At 39.9% G+C, this 21,407-nt stretch overlaps 1 protein-coding gene across 5 annotated transcripts in view; it reads right to left on the minus strand.

Annotated features, from left to right (window-relative positions):
- Window positions 1-18,758, minus strand: part of LOC149218943 (Histone superfamily protein) — a 121,030-nt gene extending 102,272 nt beyond the window's left edge. For 4 of the 5 annotated variants that reach the window (XM_089382509.1, XM_089382507.1, XM_089382510.1 and 1 more), the window contains exons 1-2: window positions 18,591-18,758; window positions 18,422-18,493 (exon numbers count right to left, since the gene is read on the minus strand). In XM_089382509.1, coding sequence (XP_089238635.1) covers window positions 18,422-18,493; window positions 18,591-18,708 — 190 coding nt within the window. In that variant the 5' untranslated portion in view covers window positions 18,709-18,758. The remainder of the gene's footprint in view (window positions 1-18,421; window positions 18,494-18,590) is intronic. The other variant, XM_089382511.1, reaches the window with a different exon arrangement.
- Window positions 18,759-21,407: the final 2,649 nt, after the last annotated feature.

Raw genomic sequence — 21,407 nt, forward strand, 5'->3', positions numbered from 1 at the left:
TCACATGCAGCCATAACTCCAGGTGTGAGGTGGGGCAATGTGAAGTGATAGTCCCAAGAAGGCTGAAATTGGGCAGGGTCCATTGAGAGGTTTTATCTCATGGATCGTACCTTGCTATGGAAGCCCAAAGTACATAGTAGCGGGAGGAATCAGTGGGATTGATGCAGTCAGAGATCAAAGTGACAGAGGCTAGAGCAGTCAGATACTGAAGGGCGCAGAGAAGGATTGACAACAATTCAAAAAGGCTGAGTCAGCAGAAGCGCAGAGTTATCAGTTGACAGAGGCAATCGCAGTGAGAGACTTTGATGACAGATGCATCTACTGATTCATGTTGGATGTTTTTTTTGTTGTTTCTGGAGTTGCTAGAGCAACAACACTTGAGAGAAGTGTTGCATGCAGAACATTCCAAAGGTTTAAGATCGGGATCGAATTGAATTCCTTTCTTGTTGACAGGGAGTGTTGAGAATAGCAGCAAAAAATGCTAAAAATAACATCCAGTATATTCCAATTTTAATTTGTCCTTGAATTAAAATTGAGAATTAAAATTCGAATTTAGTCTCACCAGTTGCTTGAAAAATAATTAATTAACTCATCTTGGATTAATTAGTTGGAGAAATTCAAGCTAGAAGTCTTTGTGAAGTCATGCAACAGTTATCCCTTAAATTAAGGAGATTATCCCTTAATTAAGGAGATAAGGATGAGTTGTATTTGAGTTGTAATTAGTTAGCTCAGTTAACTGAGTTATGTCCAGTTAAATTAATTCCAAACAGTTTGAGGAACAAATTGTGAGTTCAATCAGTTAATGCATGCATGCATCAAACTAGTGTACTCCAGATAACTGAGGATTCTCTCATAAGTAACTCATGCAGGTCTATTCAAAGAAAGACCCAGTTGAGGTTAAAAACAGGGACAGGTTACTATCAGTTGCATGAGTTTTCCTATAAAGGAAACTCATCCATGCAGAAGGAATAAGGTTCCTTGAGGATTGCGCAGTTTTACAACGTGTGAGATCAGTGTTACACTTGGTAACAGTAGGATCACCCAGGAGAAATAGCGCAAGGAAATAGGAGGCTTGGAGGACTGAGGAGAAGGTTTGTGAGAAACCTTGTTTGCTTGTGAGCATCCAGGAGGATTGTACTGAGAGTTGGCTAGCTGTGAGAGCTAAAGCTTTGTGTAATGTTGATGTATTTCCACCTTGTATGATAATACAGATAGTGGGGTTTTTAGCTGAGGCTTTCCCTTGAGTATTCTTCTGTGTTTTATGTGTATTGATTCTTCTTCTCTATTATATGTGTTCTGCTTGATCTTGCTCAAATCTATTAAGCTTCCGCAAGTTTGATTGTAGAAGTAGATTAAGTATTGTGCTTTAGTTATATTGCATAATCAGGTTAATCTACAGTCAGAATTTCTACAACCATAATTGAGGAAAAGGTATGTGTTTGATGTCTTCCAGTTAATTTGTTGCTAGAAGATGAGTTATCCTAGTGTAGGAAAGATTGCACCTTGTGGCTGTTAGGAAGGCAGCAAGTAGGTATTTTGTTGCAGCCCCAGTTGTTAAGAAAGACATTTAGCCAAAGTCTAGAGAGTTGATTCTGAGCAAAAGGAGGATTCTCAAAGCCAAGAAGGAACAAGACATCTGTGAAATTGCAAGTTGAAAGAAGGGCCTGTTTTGGAGGCCAAAATTCCTAGTAGGCCTTCGGCCTTCCAAAACAAGGTCACATCTCTTTATGGCAACTGCGCAGTGTGAAAATTTCTAAACAGAAATTCTATTACTGCAGCAATTGATTTATTTTACCTACTTACTTCTCAATAAGTTATTTACGTAATCACTTCAATAAATATTAAAATAAATTCTACTGCAGATATCACCCCATTATACAGAAACAAATATATGCACAAGAATCAAACACATGAACACAGTTATTTTTGGACAATTGTCCCCGGAAAAACCCAATGCGGGAAAACCGGTGTAGTAGAGGAGGGCTTTATTAATCTTCAGCAACAATCACTTTTACAGAAAAAAATTTGCATAGACACTGGGAGAAAACACCTGAGACTTTTCTCCGAGACTTTTTGACACCCTGGAGGACTTCCTTTCCCTACTGCATCAGCCCTGCGTCATTCTGCGTGGCTCTGCGCTGCTTTGTCCTTCTCTGCGTCATCCACTGTGTCTCTATGTTCTGTGTCTCCCTCTGCACTGTCTCTCAGAGTCCCTACGTCACCTCTTCTGAGCTCCCTGACTGCTGCTAATCACCCCCTCTTCCTCCACCCTGCAACTCTCCCTCTGAAATTGATTTCACTCTCTCTGAGAATCGATTTTCCTTGGGATACTGAGTATCTGCTAGTGTGTCTCCAAATGACCCTCAAGTCTTCTCTTATACTTTTCATGTTGACAAATCAACAGCCGAGATTAAGTCTCTAATCAACGACTAAGATTAAAACAGACTTGATCCTCGTCTCTTAGAAGCTTCTCATCCTTATCTTTATTAATACCCATTAATATTTTTATTTTCCTAAGTTTAGACTTAGGAATCCATTAAAAATATTAATTATTTTAATAACTCCTCATCCGGATGGAATTTCTCAAAACGATTTCTGGGTCTTGGAGATCTTATGTGCCTTAGCCTCTCCACCAATTTTCATGGCTAGAGCACATTCGATGCTACCACAAATCAACACTCCCTCTTAGCGAGGAATGTGCTCTAGTAATGCTCCATCACTGAACATCACACTGATCCTCCAGCATTGGTACCTATGCTGATGCTTGGCCTGTTGCCCAGCATCCTCTGCACTGCTGCCTCCTGTACTGTTGCCCATGGCTCTGCTACTGCCACTGCTACATCTGTACTGCAGCTCCCTCTCAACATGCTGCCATAGCACTGCCACTGCTAACTGTTGCACTGCATCCCCTGATACTTATCCATTTCTGCTACTGAAATGGATTCTTTACCATCCCCATCTTCTCCCTGAAATAAACGAACTTTGTTCTTCCTAGGGCCTTGGTGAGGATGTCCGCCACTTGTTCTCTTGTAGGAGTGTAGTTCAACTGTATTGCTCCTCGTTGGACACAGTTTCTAACAAAGTGACACCGAATATCAATGTGCTTCGACCGATCATGAAATACTAGATTCTCATAGAGCTTGACGCAACTCTGATTATCACACATGATCTTGGTCGCCTCCATCCTTCCTCTAAATAGGTTCAAAAGCAAATTTCTAAGCCATATGGGTTCACACGAAGTTGTGCTAACGACCATATATTTTGCTTCAGCTAAGCTCAAAGCTACAGATTTATGTTTCCTACTGCACCAGGATGTCATCCCTGATCCAATGTTGAAACAGTAAACTTCCAGCCCAATTTGCATCAGTAAACCCACTCAGTCTGATGTCATTACTTCTAGTGTACAATAGTCCATACTCGATTGTTCCCTGTATATATCTAAGAACATGTTTGGCTGCTACCCAATACGCCCTCTTAGGTTCCACCATGAACTGACTTAGGGTGTTGACAGCATAACAAATGTCTAGCCTGGTATTGACCAAATACATCAGGGACCCTATGAGTTGCCTAGATAAGGTGGGATCAACATCTTTGTCTTCTGATGCATCAATTTTCTTCCACCTGGTGATCATTGGAATAGCCACAGGCCTACAGTCCTGCATCCTGAATCTCTTCAGGATTTCTGTAGCATATCTCCCTTGTCCAAGGAAGATCTCACCCTTCTGCTGCCAAACTTCCAACCCCAGGAAATAATGCATATATCCCAAATCCTTCATGTCGAATTTTGTGGCTAGATTCTTCTATTAGTCCTCGATTAGCCTGGATAATCTTGTCAAGAAGAGATCATCCACATATAATACTAGGACTAGAGGCTCATTCTCTACAACCAAATAGTAGAGATTGGGATTTGCATCACTCTTGACGAACCCCATCTTCTGCAAGTAGACATCAATTCGACCATACCATGCTCTAGGCCCCTGTTTGAGCCCAGACAAGGCTTTCTTCAATCTGCATACAAGAGATTTCTTCTCATGTGTTTCAAAGCCTTAATGGTTGTTCAATGTATACTTCCTCCTCTATCACCTCGTTCAATTATGTCGTCTTGACATCCATCTGATGAATCTCCCACCCCATTTGTGCTGCAAGAGATATCACAGTTCTAATAGATGTATACCTGACTACTGGGGCAAAGGTCTCTTCGTAGTTTGTTCCTTCCTTCTGAGCATACCCCTTATAGCCACAAACCTGGCTTTGTATTTTTCCACATTGTAGTCTGCAGCGTATTTGATTTTGTAGATCCATCTCGAACCTACCATTGATCTGTCCTAAGGCCTAGGCACTACTTCCCAAACATCATTTACCATTATAGAGCTATATTCCTCCACCATCGAATCCATCCAAACTTGATGCTGAACGTACTCCTGAAAACTAGAAGGTTCACCAACCTGAGCTACTAAGGCCTGATGTTTGTCTGGTTGTCTTTGCTCCCTTTTCCTATTCTTGGGTGCACCAATGAAATCTTCTGCATCCCGTAGAATCTGTCGGAGTTCCTTGCTCGTTCTTCCTCTAGTAGTAGGTGCATCTGTTAGCTCTTCCTCTTCCTGTGATTCCTCCTGTTCTGAAGGAGAATTTCTGGTATTGGCTTCCGCTGGTTGAAGTGGTTTGACCAACGGCTCATCTTTTGACTGCTCCTCGGAAGGCATTTCTCGAGATTTTCTGAAGGCCCTATCCTCCATGAACTTCACATCTCGCCGAACTACTACCTTCCTGCTCCTTGGAAGATAGATTCTATATGCCTTAGCATTCTCGCTATATCCCACAAGATATCCTTTCTCTGTAGTTTGATCTAACTTCTTCCTCTTCTCCTTGGGTATACGGCAATATGCTAAACTCCCAAATATCCTGAAATGACTAACTTCAGGTGTCTTCCCGATGAAGACCTGTTCTGGAGTAATCTTGCCCAATGCCCTATCAGGAGTTTTATTCTGGACATAGACTGTTGTGTTGCATGCTTTCTACCCACAGGAATCTTGGCATATCCCGATCATACATCATTGCCCTAGTTGCTTCCACAATAGTCTTGTTCTTCCTTTCTGCTACTCCATTCTGCTCCGGATTATAGGGAGTTGTCCACTCTCTTCTGATGCCCTCCCTAGCGCAAAAATCGGTGAAGTCCTTGTCGACATACTCTCCACCATTGTCTGAGCGCAACACTTTTATTTTCTTTCCTGTCAAATTCTCCACTAGAGCCTTGAACTCTTTGAATCGACAAAAAACCTCATCCTTGGTTTTCAGAAAATAGATCCAAGTCTTCCTAGAATGGTCATCGATGAAGGTGACAAAGTATTCAGCACCACTAAGAGCTTTTGTGGACATTGGTCCGCAGATATTTGAGTGTATCAATCCTAGTACACTCTTGGCCCTATTGTTACTTCTAGGAAACACTGCTTTGGCATACTTGCCCAAAGCACACCCTCTACATACATCATCTCGTTCAGTACTGAATCTGGAACTCGTGTTACAATTTTCTTGAAAATTCTCAAAGCCCCATGGTGCAAATGTCCCATCCTTCTGTGCCATAGTTCATTCAAATCCTTGTCTCCATTATTGCCTATCAGTGCCATTGGTGATTCTAGCTGCAACCTGTACAACTTGTTACTTCTGATTCCGATTTGTACCTTCTTTTTCCAACTTGGGTGTTTGACATATACTTTCTCCTTAATGAAGAAAACGCCATAGCCCTTGCTTTGAAGTTGAGATACGGAAAGTAAGTTCATCCCCAATCCTGGCACATGCAGCACATTGGTAGCTTGGAACCGCTCTCCTGTTTCTGTTTGAAAAACTATAGTACCCTTCCCTACTGGAGTACACTTTGCCTTATTCCCCATGGTGATATGAAAATTCATTCTTTCCTCCAGATTGACTGAGAAACATTCTCGGATTCCTATCATATGCCAGGAGGCTCCATTGTCTATATACCATACCCCTGATGATGCAGAGCTTGCTACGCAAGCAACTTCTTCTTCCAATCTAGAAGCCAACATAGAGAAATCGAAATTTCTATCTCTTGTGCATTCTTTTGAAAATCTGCACGAGTCTCCTGACATGGATGCCTCTACATCATGCCCTTGACCCATAATTGATTTTCCCTTCCTGTCTCTGAATCTTTGCTCTAATACCATGTGAAAATTTCTAAACAAAAATTCTATTACTGCAGCAACTGATTTATTTTACCTACTTATTTCTCAATAAGTTATTTACGAAATCACTTCAGTAAATATTAAAATAAATTCTACTGCAGATATCACACCATTATACAAAAACAAATATATGCACAAGAATCAAACACATGAACACAGTTATTTTTGGACAATTGTCCCCGGAGAAACCCAATGCGGGAAAACCAGTGCAGCAGAGGAGGGCTTTAATCTTCAGCAACAATCGCTTTTACAGAAAAATTTTGCATAAACACTAAGAGAAAACACCTGAGACTTTTCTCCGAGACTTTCTGACACCCTGGAGGACTTCCTTTACCTATTGCGTCAGCCGTTTGTCATTCTGCGTGGCTCTACACTGCTCTGTCCTTCTCTGCGTCATCCACTGCATCTCTATGTTCTGCTTCTCCCTCTGCGTTGTCTCTCAAAGTCCCTACGTCACCTCTTCTGAGCTCCATGACTACTACTAATCACCCCCCCTCTTCCTCCACCCTGCAACTCTCCCTCTAAAATCGGTTTCACTCTCTCTGAGAATCGATTTTCCTGTTGACGAATCAACGGCCGAGATTAAGTCTCTAATCAACGGCTAAGATTAAAACAGACTTGATCTTCGTCTCTTAGAAGCTTATCATCCTTATCTTTATTAATACCCACTAATATTTTTATTTTCCTAAGTTTAGACTTGGAAGTCCATTAAAAATATTAATTATTTTAATAACTCCTCATCCAAATGGAATTTCTCAAAACGATTTCTGAGTCTTGGAGATCTTATGTGCCTTAGCCTCTCCACCAATTTTCATGGCTAGAGCACATTCGATGCTACCACAAATCAACACGCAGGAATAAGGTCCTTTGGTGAGGATCTTTTGTTGTGTTTTGCAGGTACAAGAAAGCCCTAGACAGAGCCAAATGGTGCAAGCTCAGATCTATGATTGTTTAGAGAGCAGACTTGGAGAAGCTCTTTGTACAGTGAGCGCAAGAGTTTCACCGTTGTGTGGACAAATTTGTGAAAACCCTAAGGACAGTGAAGCAGTGGACATTCACTATCATGTGGGTTGTGCTTGGAAGAAGTTATGATAGTAATCTTAGAGCAGCTAAGCCACTATTGAAAGGCAATTTGAGTGCTGCCGTAAGGACTGTCAATTTGAAGCAACAATATGATAGTTAAGAGGACTAAGGACAGTCATCTAAGAGGTAGCTAGAGGACTGACAAGAAAGTTTATTTGAAGACCCTGAGAGTTGACTATTTTGGAAAGATGAGAATAGCAAGTAGAGGCCAGAATTATTTGAGTCTATGGAACTTCTTTAATTAATAGAGACGAAAAGGTCAGCCAAGTTGTGTTCAAGGTTGACTGAACAATGAATTGGCTAACACTTGTACTATGATAATCAGTCAGTTGAAAGAACTGTGTGATGGACTATCTTCAAGGCAGGAAGTAGTGTTGGACATAATACTGGATGCAATAGGTGAAGACCTCAAGTACAAGATAATGATCTTTTAGGAGGCAGATTTGGAGCCCTAGTTCAAGAAGTTGCAAGATGAGCAAACTCAGTGATAAGAGGGTTGATTGAGGAAACTACAACAATTGCAAGTAGTTGATGTAAGGGAAGTATGAAGTTGAGGCTTGTTGATGAACTCTCCCTATTTTGAGAGGGAGTGAGCATGGATTTCTCCTCTCAAGTTGAGAGGGAGTAAGGTTGGGCACTGGCTCTCCCTGTGTCATGTACTAGGCTAGTACTAACCGTCGCAAGTCTAGTGCATGTATCACGGATAGGAGAATGATGGATTGAATAAGCATGGTTCTCCTTGTGTTAGGTATTGTGACGAATTAGGACTGATATCCTAAGTCAAGTACATGGACATGGATAAGGAGAATGGTGGATTGGATAAGCATCTTGGACAGAAACTTTTGAGTCATGTACTATGATGAATTAGGATGGAGATCCTAAGTCAAGTACATGGACTTGGATAAAGAATGGTCCAATGGACGGACATTTTCCTTGAGGGAAATGGTCCAATGGAGGACATACTCTGAGTATCCTAGGTGGAGTATGTACCTTGGTGAGGCAGTGTGGTGTCCCATGGAATGCCTCCCAGCATTGTGCTATGATCTTATGGAGAGATAGAGTGGCATGGGTAATGTGACAATGTTGGCTATGATGATACTATCATCATTGATGCTTATCAATCTAGATCCCTTCTTATGAGAATATTTCAACTTGAGAGAGACTTATTGAGTTGTTATGAATACCTCCCTAATTAAGGAGTGTTGGAAAAGTAACTAGGTTCGGCCTTCATATTTATCTTTGTACTTGTATCAATTTGTATTTTAAGTAAAAGAAGACAAAGAATTTTATTAAGCATGGGTTTCATGCTCAAGTCTAGGTCAAGCATGTTCTTCATCCTCCTAGGGTTTAATGAGTCAAAAAAGTCTTTGTCGCGTGTATAAGACCCATTTGGGCAATTTGTAACAAGAAAGAAAAATTATTTTTGAGTCTAGAAAGTCATTTTTGTCTCCCAAGACCAAGTCGGCCCTACCAGAGAAAGTCGGCCTAGGAGAGGCCTATTCGACCCCTTGAGAATGGAATATATTAGAAGAGATTTCGACTTATTTGGAGACACACTCAAGTATTCAATCTTTGCACCAAGAAAGGAAGAAAGAAGAGCAAAGGGCAAGGAAGGAGGAGCAAGTCAAAGGGAAGAAGGAAAATCTGAATTTTGATCATTGTCTCTCACATGTGCAAAGATCCTAGGGTTTCTGCAAGTGTTGCAGGGTCGAAGATTACAGGCCGAGTTGCAGACCTGAGGTTGCAGGACTGAGGTTTTGACAACAAGAAGTTTTGGAGAGTTTGACCTTCGTTGACTTTGGGTAGACTTGACTTGTCTGGAAGAGATCTCATTGGAGGGTTGACTTGGTGCTTGGAAGGAATCTTGACTTTGGTCTTTGGGTCTTGGAGGTCTCATTTTGATCTAATTCTATAATAAGAGGATTGTTCGAGTTTTCCCAAATCGTGGGGTTTTGCCCTAGGTTGGAGCCTATTTTGTTCTGTGTCTTGGTGATCTTCATGTTTTGGTAATTGCTTGATGAAGAAGTAAAAACTAAATAATAAAAGGCCAACAAATATCACAAGTAATTATCAAGCAAGGAAAATCAACATTTATCTACAAAGACCTTGATTTTCCAACACTTCTTACTCTAAAAAACTCGGCCTAATTGTCTTCCTTCTGTTGTAGAGATTGAATTGCTTTTGTTGCAGTTATCTTTCTCCCAAATGAGCTCAAGTAGGGTCTATAAACAGTTGTCCAAGAGGCATCCGATACACACACAAGCCGACATGTTTGAGAGAGGGGTCGACCTAAACTTTTGACTGTCTTTAATTGATCAAAATAAAAATATTTTTCTATCTTTTCAAATGTCAAATGACATGTTTCAAATACATATTGTTTTGACTCCTTTTGACTTCTAAAACATGAAGAACATGCTTAATCAAGAATAAAATTACCCCGGATGCGGGTGTATGACGGCAAGAAAGGCAGGCACGTGGGCACCTGTCCGAACGTGCCTGTCACGAGGAGCTGTACAAAGACAGCAAGCTGGGCTCGCACAGGGCTCTTAATGAGAAACATTAACTCTTCCACCAGCTTCCCGGGTTATTGTGCCAAGGTGAACCATATCTGTTGCTTGCTCGCTGCTTCAATGTTCATTTCCGCTGTTACAGTCTCAAAGCCTCTACCTCAGCGAGGCAGTGTTAAACTCCTTTCCTGGCTCTGTACCACAACCTTGGGGCGGTGCCATGCAGCGTGAAAGGCAACGGATGTTAAGTCGGCGAGGAGGCTCAAGGGGATGCGCCATCTCGCAGCAGACCACCTCTCCGACGCGTTCCTTCATGGAGATGATTGATTCTGGGCGCAGTAGTCCTCCGGCCACAAGATCTGGTCGTGGCAGAAGTCGAGGGCGCGGGAGCAGGAACAATTGTGAGCATGAGGCTCACCCCACAGTACGATTTCGAATCCCCTGCACTCTCGCTCACGCAACCTTTATCGTTTCAGTCACAATTGAGCAATGCGAAGATTCCAGAGACCAGGATGACGCTCCTCCGGAAACGCCGGCCGTCCAAAGAATGGAAACTCCAACGGACAGTCAGCAACTAATTTTATGCAGCTCCGCACTGGCGAACCAAACTGTTTCTGCAGGTCCTAGCGAACCAGTGCCGAGAGAACCAACAGGCGTGGCGGCTCAGCATTCTGATTCGGAGGACTCGCTACAATATGGCTACCGAGTAGTTGAGGAACCTTATACCACTGATGATGACTGATCACCTCCGGCTCTCTGCTAAAGGCAGTTTTGGTCGCAGGCATACTACTCTGTTCAGTTTCTTAACTCAAGCCCGTAACAGGTTTCCGTATTGTATCTTGTTCTGTTCTAAGTCGGATGCAAAGTTGTCTCTAATTAGTTTTTGGGTACTTACTGTCTCTGTTCAGCTATGTAAATGTGTCGGGTCCTATAAGAGGCCACAGCAAAACTGGAGGTCCTCTGAGAACTATCAATGGAAAACTTGTGCAAATCGCCAACTTCTTGGCAAGACTCTCAAGGCCAAGGCCTTGCTGTAATTTTTGATCTTTTTGTATAATAATAGAAGTAGTCAAATTCAGAAAAAATAAAAAATAAAAAATAAATAAATAAATAAATAAATAATAAAAAAAAAAAAAAAAAAATTAATAATTTGTCTCTTATTATGAAGACCGACACTAGTTACATTTTTCCAACCGCAGCAAAATAAAGCAGAATGAGTCAAAAGTAATCAAATGAAGAACAAAGAAGAAAAAACAAAGTAAGAATTAAAGGAATACCTATGTTGCAATAATTTCAAGAATATTAAGTAAGCACCCCTACATTTTAGAGTCCTCCTATAATAATGTTTTGATGGTGGAAAAGTGGTCATGGCCTAATGTTTATTAAAAGTTTGGATTAGTTTCAAATGAAAATAGATTTGAAATTGTACTTACTTGAGACAAATGATGCAATATGTAATTGGTAATATGGTTATAAGCCCCATTAAAGCAAGCATATCCTCATTGTTGATGATTCATGGTAAACAACTTGGTGTAATAATGATTTCATGGTAAGCTAAAAATCGCTTGAGAATTGTAATGGTTAAGGCCAATGTTGTTGGTATTGAAACAATGATCGAACCAGAAAACCCTCTGAACCAAAACCGGACCAAAAAGATGGTCAACCAAAAACACATAAAATATTCAACTTTTGAAGAAAAACATATATATTCATGTGCATCCATATGAATCCAAACCATTTATGCACAAATAAGTAAAAGTTTTCATTTATATAGCATATAACGGTGCACATAACTAAAATAGCATCGAGTGCAATCCATCTCTTAATCAAAATACATCAACAAATAGTCCCTAGATGGCCTCTGCATCCAAAAAATCATGCTACAACAAATACCTACATATCATCAAAATCATTGCCTATATTGAGACTATATTGAGATCTTCGTCATCAATATCACCCTCCAAGCATTAAATTAAGATTGAACAAATGCAACATGTCTAGTCAAGATTTTGTTTGAGTGATGGGTGCATTTTTTGTAGGGTCATGATAAAGGAGTTCAACAACCAATGCCACTAACATCAAAGTACATAGAGGGCTCAGTGCCCTTGATTAAATACTAGTTTTAAACCCTAGTACATGATAAAATCCAATAGAAACGTTGTAATCCCCCCAATCCTAAAATCTTGAAAAACTGTCAAGTCTGCTAGATTTTGAGCGAGATCTAAAATTCTACTTTCTCCAATGAGATCAAAACCACTTTCAAAAATCCTGAGCCATTTCATGGTAATGTTTAAGAATTTAATATTGCCATGAATTGCATAGCAATACTAGAGCATAGGCTTGAATATTAGGCCGCCCCACTCAAAAAGTCTCGTTCTTTTTTTTTAATTGTGATTTTTGTGTTTGGAACATCTTTGGTCAAATTGTACAGACCCAACCAATTCAATACAAAAATGGTCAATTTGGTACCGAACCAACCATTTCCGGTTCCAGACATCAAACCAGACCAATTTGACCTCCAAACTAGTCAGACCAGTCGGTTCCACCGGTTCTAATTCGAGTCCAATAACGCTGGTTAAGGGTAACCCTAAAAATCTGAGAAAATTGAGCAAAGTACAAGTACAGTGGCTAACAACCAATGTATTCCAGTGGATAGTGAATTTTGTATATGGGCATCAACAAAGTGATGTTTATATTTTTGCAAGTCCAAGAGCCAATTAAAATTAATCTCAAAGATGAAGACAAAAAGCATAGAAGAAGAAGCTGAAGATTGACGAAATGAAAAGAATAGTTGAAGATAATGGCAAAAATAGAAGTTAGAAATGAGTGTTAAATTTCCATGAAACTCTGCAACTACTTAAATGTGCTAGTTTTTGATAGCATCGAAAGTGCTCTAGCCTTGAAAATTGGTGGAGAGGCTAAGGCACATGAGGTCTAAAGAACCCAAAAATAGTTTGGTGGAATTCCACATGGATTGTATTTTATTAAAATAATTAATATTTTTAATGGGGTTCCTAAGTCTAAACTTAGGAAAATTAGAATATTAATGGGTATTAAACAAAATATGGATGAGAATGATCTAGAAGGCAGATCAAGTCAAGTTTTAATCTTGGTCGTTGATTAGAGACTTAATCTCGGGCGTTGAAGTCTCAACGAGAAAAGTATAAGAGGGAGGCTTGGGGTTCATTTAGAAACACACAGGAGAGAACGAATTGATCTGGAATTTGATTTATGGGGCTAGGAAGCTGAGAAATTCGAATTGAGTGATCAGTTGCAACAAAGGAGCAGGGATAGTTCTGGAGTATTGATAGAGAGGCGAAGAGAAGCTACTGGAGGCAGCGCGACAGCTAAGAGGACTGACGTTGGGCCAATTTGGGCCCACGCAGAGCCAGAACGGCCAGCACAGAGCAAAATCTACCCTTCACGCAGAAAGTCGGAACTGCTGGGAACAGCCGGAACTACCGGGAAGGATGACGAAGTAGGCAGAAGAGACAGTGCAGAGATGACACAGAGCCTGTAAGGTTGACGTAGGGCCTATGCAGGGCTAACGCAGATGTAGCTGAGGTTAGCCAGTTTTGTTTTCGGATCAGTCGAAATCTGTCGAGTGAAGTGTGGTAAAACTCACTCAGTTTTCCGCCATTGTATTTTCTTTGTCACTGGTTTGCAAGGAGGGCAACCAGCATTGTATTTAGAACTATTGCTTAATAATATAAAACCCTCAGAGTTGTTGCACCGGTTTTCCCGCATTGGGTTTTTCCGGGGACTATTTTGTCCAAAAATAACTATTTCCTATGTGTCTTGTTCTTTAGTCAATTTTCTGTTTTATGTAATCAAATTTGAAGTAGTGTAGGCTGCATAAGTAATTTGCTTCAGCATTCAGAGAATAACTTGACAATGTATATTAAAATCAAGTAGGTGAAGTAGATTCAGATTTGTTGCAATAGGGGTTCCTTGAGGACTAGGAATTTTCACATGGTATCAGAGCATTGATTTTGAAACAGGAAGAGCAGATCCGCGTTGAGCAGAGAGGCCAAAATTGCAATTGGCAGAAATTTGAATCCCCTTGAAGGGATTGCGCAGTCCTCGCCGGGAAGCAGAGATTCTAAGGAAATTTCTCTCTGAGAGAGTCAACAGAGAGGTACGATTTCCAGTTCGTGAGTTTGAAGAGGCAGAGGGAGTGATGCAAAGCCTCAGTGCAGTGCTTGAAGGGCGCAATTTCTGCCGAGGCAGATATCCACCGGAAAAGAGCGAAGACACATAGAAGGGGAATTTTCTCCTCAGAGAACTTTTTGCCAAAAAGTTCGAATTTCTCACTTGTTGGGCAGCTGAGCAATGTTGAGCAATGACTAGAGGAGTCAGTTCGACAATTGGGTGAGATGGCATCACATGGGCTCAAAGATCAGGACAAGTTGGAAGGAGCTTCCAACTATGTCATATGGAAGACCAAAATCTTAGTTTTTCTAGAGGACTACGATCTCGAAGCCTACATCAAAAGTGTTGTAGTTGTTCCTGCTGACAATGATCAAAGGAAGAACTACAAGGCCGAGTAAGGGAAGGCGAAGAGGTTCATACTCGATGATTTCGAGATCATGTGGTCTCACACTTGCAGGGCAAGGATACAGCCCAAGAGATGTGGGAAGCTTTGTCTTCTTTGTATGAAGGCTCTTCCGAATAGCGGAAGATGTACTTAGAACAAAAGTTGCAGCGGACATTGATGCAGAAGGGAGAAGGGGTTAACTCCTATCTTCAATGTCTTCAGGACACCAAAGACCAGCGTGCTGCAATGGGGTCTACTCGTCAATCTACCGCGATGGTAAGGACAGCACTGAATGGAGTCTCAGATGAATGGCAAGTCTTCATCCAAAGCATATTGGGCAAGGAAAGACTACCTTCAAGGGAGGAGATGTGGACAGCTCTTCAACAGGAAGAATTAAGGAGGGACCTAGTTAAGGTCAACCTCAATGGCAATTGTGGAGGTGGCACGAAGACCAAGGAGGAGGAGGACAACGCAGCTCTAGCATCGAAGGGACAACAAAAGCATAAGCGGAAGAAGGACATTTCGAAGGTGAAATGTTTCAGATGTGGCGAGATGGGCCACTTTGCATCCCAATGTCCTTTGAATCAAAAGGATAAAGATGAGAAACATGATCCTAAGGCTGCTCCAGCAAAGGTTGACGAAGATGACTTTGCCATAAGTGCCCACGCATCTCTAGGAGGGAAATGGGGCGATATTGCGCTGTAGTCGGGAGGACTACATGTGGGCAGGGTCCTTGAGGAGTCCACCTCTTGGATCAATTCATTGCTACAAGAGCCCGAGATTCAACAATAGTGTGATGGACTTAGTGTTAGATGATGCAGTGGATTGTTTGGAGAGACAGATGCAATAGCTTGAGACCAGGGACTGATCAACGCAGAGCAAGATTGCCAGCAGTGCAGATGGCATAGTGCTGAAGTCAACAGCAGCGTAGAAGATTCAGAGGGTCAAAGACTAGTAGCAGTCAAATTCCAACATTCATGGTATTATGCTGAACACAGTTAAGTTCAGTAATTTTGGATGTTTTTCAGTTGCTTCTCTCGCAACTAAGTTGCAGTATGAATGCAGTGTTAACAGTGGCAATGCTAGCAGCATAGCAGATGCAGCATTTGGGAGGGAGTTGTAGTACAGATACAGCAGTGGCAGTGGCGATAGCGTGGGCAGCAGCACAGTGTTGGTGGCAGCAACAGTGCAGAAAGGAGAGCTTCAGAGACAGAGCAGCGTGCAGGTGGACATTGTTGCTAGAGCACTTTCCTCGCTAAGAGGGAGTGTTAGTTTTTGATAGCATCGGAATTGCTCTAGCCTTGAAAATTGGTGGAGAGGCTAAGGCACATGATTTCTAAAGAACACAAAAACCGTTTGGTGAACTTCCACCCGGATTGTATTTTATTATAATAACTAATATTTTTAATGGGTTTCCTAAGTCTAAACTTACGAAAATTAAAATATTAATGGATATTAATCAAAATATGGGTGAGAATGATCTAGAAGGCAGATCAAGTCAAGTTTGAATCTTATCTGTTGATTAGAGACTTAACCTCGGTCATTGAAGTCTCAACGAGAAAAGTATAAGGAGGCTTGGGGTTCTTTTAGAAACACATAGGAGAGAATGAATTGATCTAGAATTTTGGGGCTAGGAAGCTAAGAAATTCGAATTGAGTGATCAATTGCAGCAAAGCGGCAGGGATAGTTCAGGAGTACTGACAGAGAGGCGGAAAGAAGCTACTGGAGGCAGCGCAGCAGCTAAGAGGACTGACGCTGGGCTAATCTAGGCCCACGCAGGCCTAACGCAGAGCCAAAAGGGCCAGCACAGAAGCAGAAGCAGAAGCTGCCCTCCACGCAGAAAGTCAAAACTGTCAGGAACTACCAGAACAGTCGGGAAGGTTGATGCAGTAGGCAGAAGAGACAGCGCAGAGCTGACGCAGAGCCTGTAAGGCTGATGCAAGGCCAATGCAGAGGTAGCCGAGGTTAGCCAGTTTTGCTGCCGAATCAGCCGGAATCTGCAGGGCGAAGTGAGGTAAAACTCACTCAATTGTTTGCCATTGTATTTTCTCTGTCACTAGTTTGCCAAGAGGGCAACCAGCATTTGTATTCAAAACTACTGCTTAATAATAGAAAACTCTCAGAGCTGCTACACCGGTTTTCCCGCATTGGAATTTTCGGGGACTATTTTGTCCAAACATAATTGTGTCCTGTGTATCTTGTTCTTTGCTCAGTTTTCTGTTTCATGTAATCAAATTTAAAGTAGTGTAGGCTACAGAAGTAATTTGCTTCAGTATTCAGAGAATAACTTGATAATGTATATTAAAATCAAGTAGGTGAAGTAGATTCATATTTGCAGTAGGGGTTCCTTGAGGACTAGGAATTTTCACAAGATGAATATATGAAAACTAAAATATAGTTTACCTTTACCAAGATATAGAGTCTCTTAACAATTCATAAGCAGCAGAATAAAAACACATGCACAAATTGACACACTTTTCTCAGGAAACCCAACAGGGAAAACCTTCTTGCTTGATGTGGATATTTAATGATTGTTCTTGAACACTTGGATCTATTACAAAGCAATTTGTCTCTCTTAAGCAAGCATTTTGCTTCTCTCTCAAATCTCAGTTGATACAATTGATCTCGGTTGGCATAGATCCTGCTTGATGTCGGCCCTCTAGCACACAATTGTTCCTCTGCTACCTCCTTAACTTATTCTGCAAAACTTGCTCACTTTTGCTTGATATTTACGCACTAGAGGCCCCTTAATCATTGCGCACTAGGTCCCTATTTCGTAATGCACATCAGCCCCTATTCTCTAGCACAGATCGGCTCCTATTTTATAGGGAAAATCCCAGTATTCTTGTGCACTTCCTGCCTCCTAAATCTTAGGACCTACATCCTCTTCTTTGCGCACAACCAGCTCCTAAATCCTAGCGCACTTGTGCCTCCTATCTCTTAGGACACAATTTTTGCGCTCTCCACAATCAAGGCTCTCTCACAAACTCATGAGCTTTGTCTCGTCACAAACATTTGTGCACAAAACAATTGAATTTCCTTGTGCCCCAATTCAAGCATGCAAGGAGACCCGGTACAAATTTAGAACTCAAGTTCCAGTTGACGAGTTAACTAAGAGTTCTTTTCGTCCTCTCTCCAATCAACATTGGAGTTCTAAACTCGTTCTCTCCAATCATCCCTGGAGACTAACTCACTCTAACTGACCTGCTAACTACCACCTTGTTTGGTAGTCAAACTAATGAAGGCTTCCACTTAACTAGAAGCTCCAACTCTACGCATGATGACTTGATGGCTACTCCAATAAACTGGAAATAACTCATCCTAACTGAAGTCTAACTCGTGAGGACAATTCGAGGTCTTCACTGGCTAAGACACAAACCATCAAACCTTGCTCACTACATTTTCAACGGATTTCATAAAATCAATTGAGAGATTTAGGGAGAAATTATTGGAGATGGTAGAATTAAATATCTTAGTATGACAAATTATTATGGTCGCCTATTCTATATAAAGGGACCTGTTGTACAATATAAACACACGTGGGTAATGTATGATTATATAGAATTTCCCCTTCAAGATGTTCATGAGTGTAAGATCCCACTATCCCTTGCTTGATATATGCCAAGTGTATTTGCTGATAAATCATAAACCCGATATTACAAAAGGATCATTCTCAAAAGTCAAGGAAAAGTCATTCGGCAAAGTAGCCCTAGCATTCCCCCGAATATTGTTGTGCTATATCAAGAACAGCTAATGACAGTTTCATACAGTGATGATGGCGGTAATTAGGGCAGATTCCTACAAGGAAACTAAATTTCAGCAATGTCACAATCCACCCGTCTCTTTACAGTTATAGCAGAAAAAATAATAATCCGATGTTTAAATCCATTCTTATTAATAATAATAATAGTCGTAGTAGTGAATTAAATTTATAAGACTGATTATTTATTTTAGTTGATTGAACAACCCAAAAAATCATGAGAATAAAAGAAGGAAAATTAATTTATCTAGGGCATGATCTTGCTGCATTTTCCCCTGCACTGGCCTAAGTTCTTCTGACTATGGTGAATTGAGAAAGGTAAAATAAAAACTACCTGTGAACTTGAATGTTAAGTCGGCCAGAGAGGCCATCACAAGCTGCGAAACGTTCATCCCATGCTTTTGGGCTGTGCTAGTTGAACGAGAAAGAGACCCTGATTACTAAGGGAAGACGCGAGAACATTTAAAGGCTACAAATAAAGATACAAATACAAATATTCCGACCTTCGGCTTCGGCAATGGTAATCACTGCTAGACGGAGACGGTCCTTGAGAGGCCCCGCTGCGAGAGTTTCATTGAGAGATCGCCGTGCTACCTCCTCCTCTTCGTCTTCGTTCTCCATTTTACAAGTTTAAGCCGGAGACGTTGCTGCTCGGTTCGAATGAAGTGGCTTCTCTTCCATTTGAATATAATTTCCCAAATTTTGATCATTGTTTATTTCGTTTAGTAATTTTTTCATAATGCGGTAATTTGTGGTAATTTATTTGGGTGAGAGCTACTTATGTTTTATCATGGTAGATGTTGTAACGTAATGTATTATTTAATATTTTGACTCTCTCAAATTATATATAATTAAACTAGTATATATCTATTTTAATTATAGGATCTATTAAATGTGGACAGGGATCAAATTTTTTGACATGCAAATCTCTTTTAGAGTGAAAAGAGATTTCATCTTTCTTGACTTGGTAGATCCAAAATTCAGATGGATCTAGATTGGTAGAGCATGTGTAACATGATATTAATATCATTTTAATGAAGAGTGGTGAAGTGGCAATTTTCTAGATGAAAGGTAATTTTTTATGTTTTTAAAACCAATTTTAAACAAGAGTGGTTGCAATGAGTCTCCTTGTAAAATAGGTAGTGAACACGAGACTCCAAGCCCATCAGTCAGGCGGTTCCAAAAGTAAACTATATGTTTTGTCTAGCACTTCCAAAAGTTAACTACATGATTTTGGGTTCAACGTAAGCCACATCATTTAACATTGTTTGCATTTGAGATAGAGAACTGATCAAACCATTCTTATCATTATTCTTGTACTTGTTATTTATTAGCATTTTTCGAAAGCTTAATATGATGATAGTTTCAAGGTTATAAGAATTTAAGTATAAATAAAGCTTCACATATGAAATGAAGAAATAAATTTAAACATATCAATTTCAAACTAGCAGGTTTGCATTGTATCCAAATATATGGCACATAAATTCAAAAATCATAGTAGTTATTGAAATTGTCAATGGTGAATGCAAGTATGTTGGGAAAGCTTCAATCCTTCATGTTACTGAGCTAAGAGGAGTAAGAGATTCTTAGCAAAGTTTACAAATAAATTCAAATTAAAGACTTTTAGATTTGTTTGTTGTGCATGACACAATGTGACAAGCGTTACAACACACCTTTCAACTTGAGTCGTTTATCTATTAGGGACTATAGTACACCTTTGACAAGAGAATGTTAACTTTGCTATTAAAGTCCAATTCCATGTTTGCAAGTTGAACTCGATGGAAACCATAGGGCAAATGAACATATTGTTGGTCCTCATTTTTTTTACCAAATAGCCATCTAAATCAACATCATTCGCCATAATAAACCCATTACCCTTAACTTTTGTCACATTTTGCTTTCATCTTGACGAATAAAACCACCAAAGAGGTATTTTTATTATTTCATTTTAAATTTGGTTATTTAACATTTTTATGTATTAAAACCATATTTCACTAGAAATAATGCATTTTGGTAATTATTCATTTGTTGAGATATGTGCAGGCCTTCTGGGAGAAATCAAATAAATGGATTTTGTTCCCAACCTTACTAAGATGAATGGTTTCCCCTTGGTTCAACCTGAAAACTCTTGCAAAAGTAAGTAAATATGCGTAGATTTCCGTAGCTCACGATTTTCCATGATTTCAACTGCAATCAAGGTCAAACCTGATGGGGATCATATGATAAAACAATCAATTAGTTAGCTCATAAAGGATTGTAAGCATTTCAAATTTGTTTTGTTTTATATAAATGCATATACATGTGAAGCCTAAGGATTAAATTCCTCTTTGTATAGAATTTTTTATTAAAGCTTTATACTAGGTTTCTTTTATTGATATTTGCAACAATTTTGAGTTTTTATAGCAAATAGGTTTCTTAGTATGCAAATAGAGGCTTGAAGGGCCCCAAATTTCTTGGCTTATGCACCTGTTTACTTCATGTGCATGTTTTAGTTTGTTGTACATTTCAATGCTAATAAATACTTCTTGAATTCCCTTTCAATTCTCTGTTATATATGTGTAAATTGTTTATTGTCCATATACAATAACAATTTCCTTTGATTAGAACTAGTGTATACTTTTAAAAACAAGTCTAAATCTTACTTGTTGGCTAATGAGTGATTGGTCAACAAAGTATTGTTGCAAGCCCTTTCAACCATTAAGAGTCGAATAAAAGACACTATAGCCCGATTTTCCACCTATGAGGCCTAAATGAATTCTTGGCAAGCTAGCTAAACTTGATTCAATTCCCTCCATCTCAATTGCTTTGATTTACAATAGTTTTCCATTCAATGCAAGAGTGATTGTATATATTTGTCCATCATAATCTCCATAAGTGAAGAGAGTATTATTGCATGAGCTTTCTTGAGGCATGATATCTCATGGCCTAGATTTCTAACAGTCTAAACTTTGGCAACCTAGATTGGAGAAGATTAGTTCATTTTATATCTTGAAAATTACATCACTAGTCTAAAACTTTGCTTTGCATTGCAATAGTTTAAGTATAGATAGCATTTATTTTTAAATTTTACAAGATAGGAAATTGTTAGCCTGCACATGTTGTGCACAACACCTCACAAGTTTACTGGCTCCCAAATTGATAATTTAATATACTAATTTATGCAAGTAAATTAGACCTGACATTTTTTGCATTGTTGTAAGGGAGATGTAGGGTGCAATAGTATTTCTTACATTAGGTTTTACATTATTGCATTTAATACAAACATTTAAGACAAGGAGGAGTGAAGGTCGTAAGACAAGAGGTAAGAACTTGCATATTCA

This window comes from Pinus tabuliformis, chromosome Q (genome assembly GCF_031772625.1).
Source record: "Pinus tabuliformis cultivar Carrire ecotype Pingquan chromosome Q, CPIR1, whole genome shotgun sequence".
Taxonomy (NCBI): Eukaryota; Viridiplantae; Streptophyta; class Pinopsida; order Pinales; family Pinaceae; genus Pinus; species Pinus tabuliformis.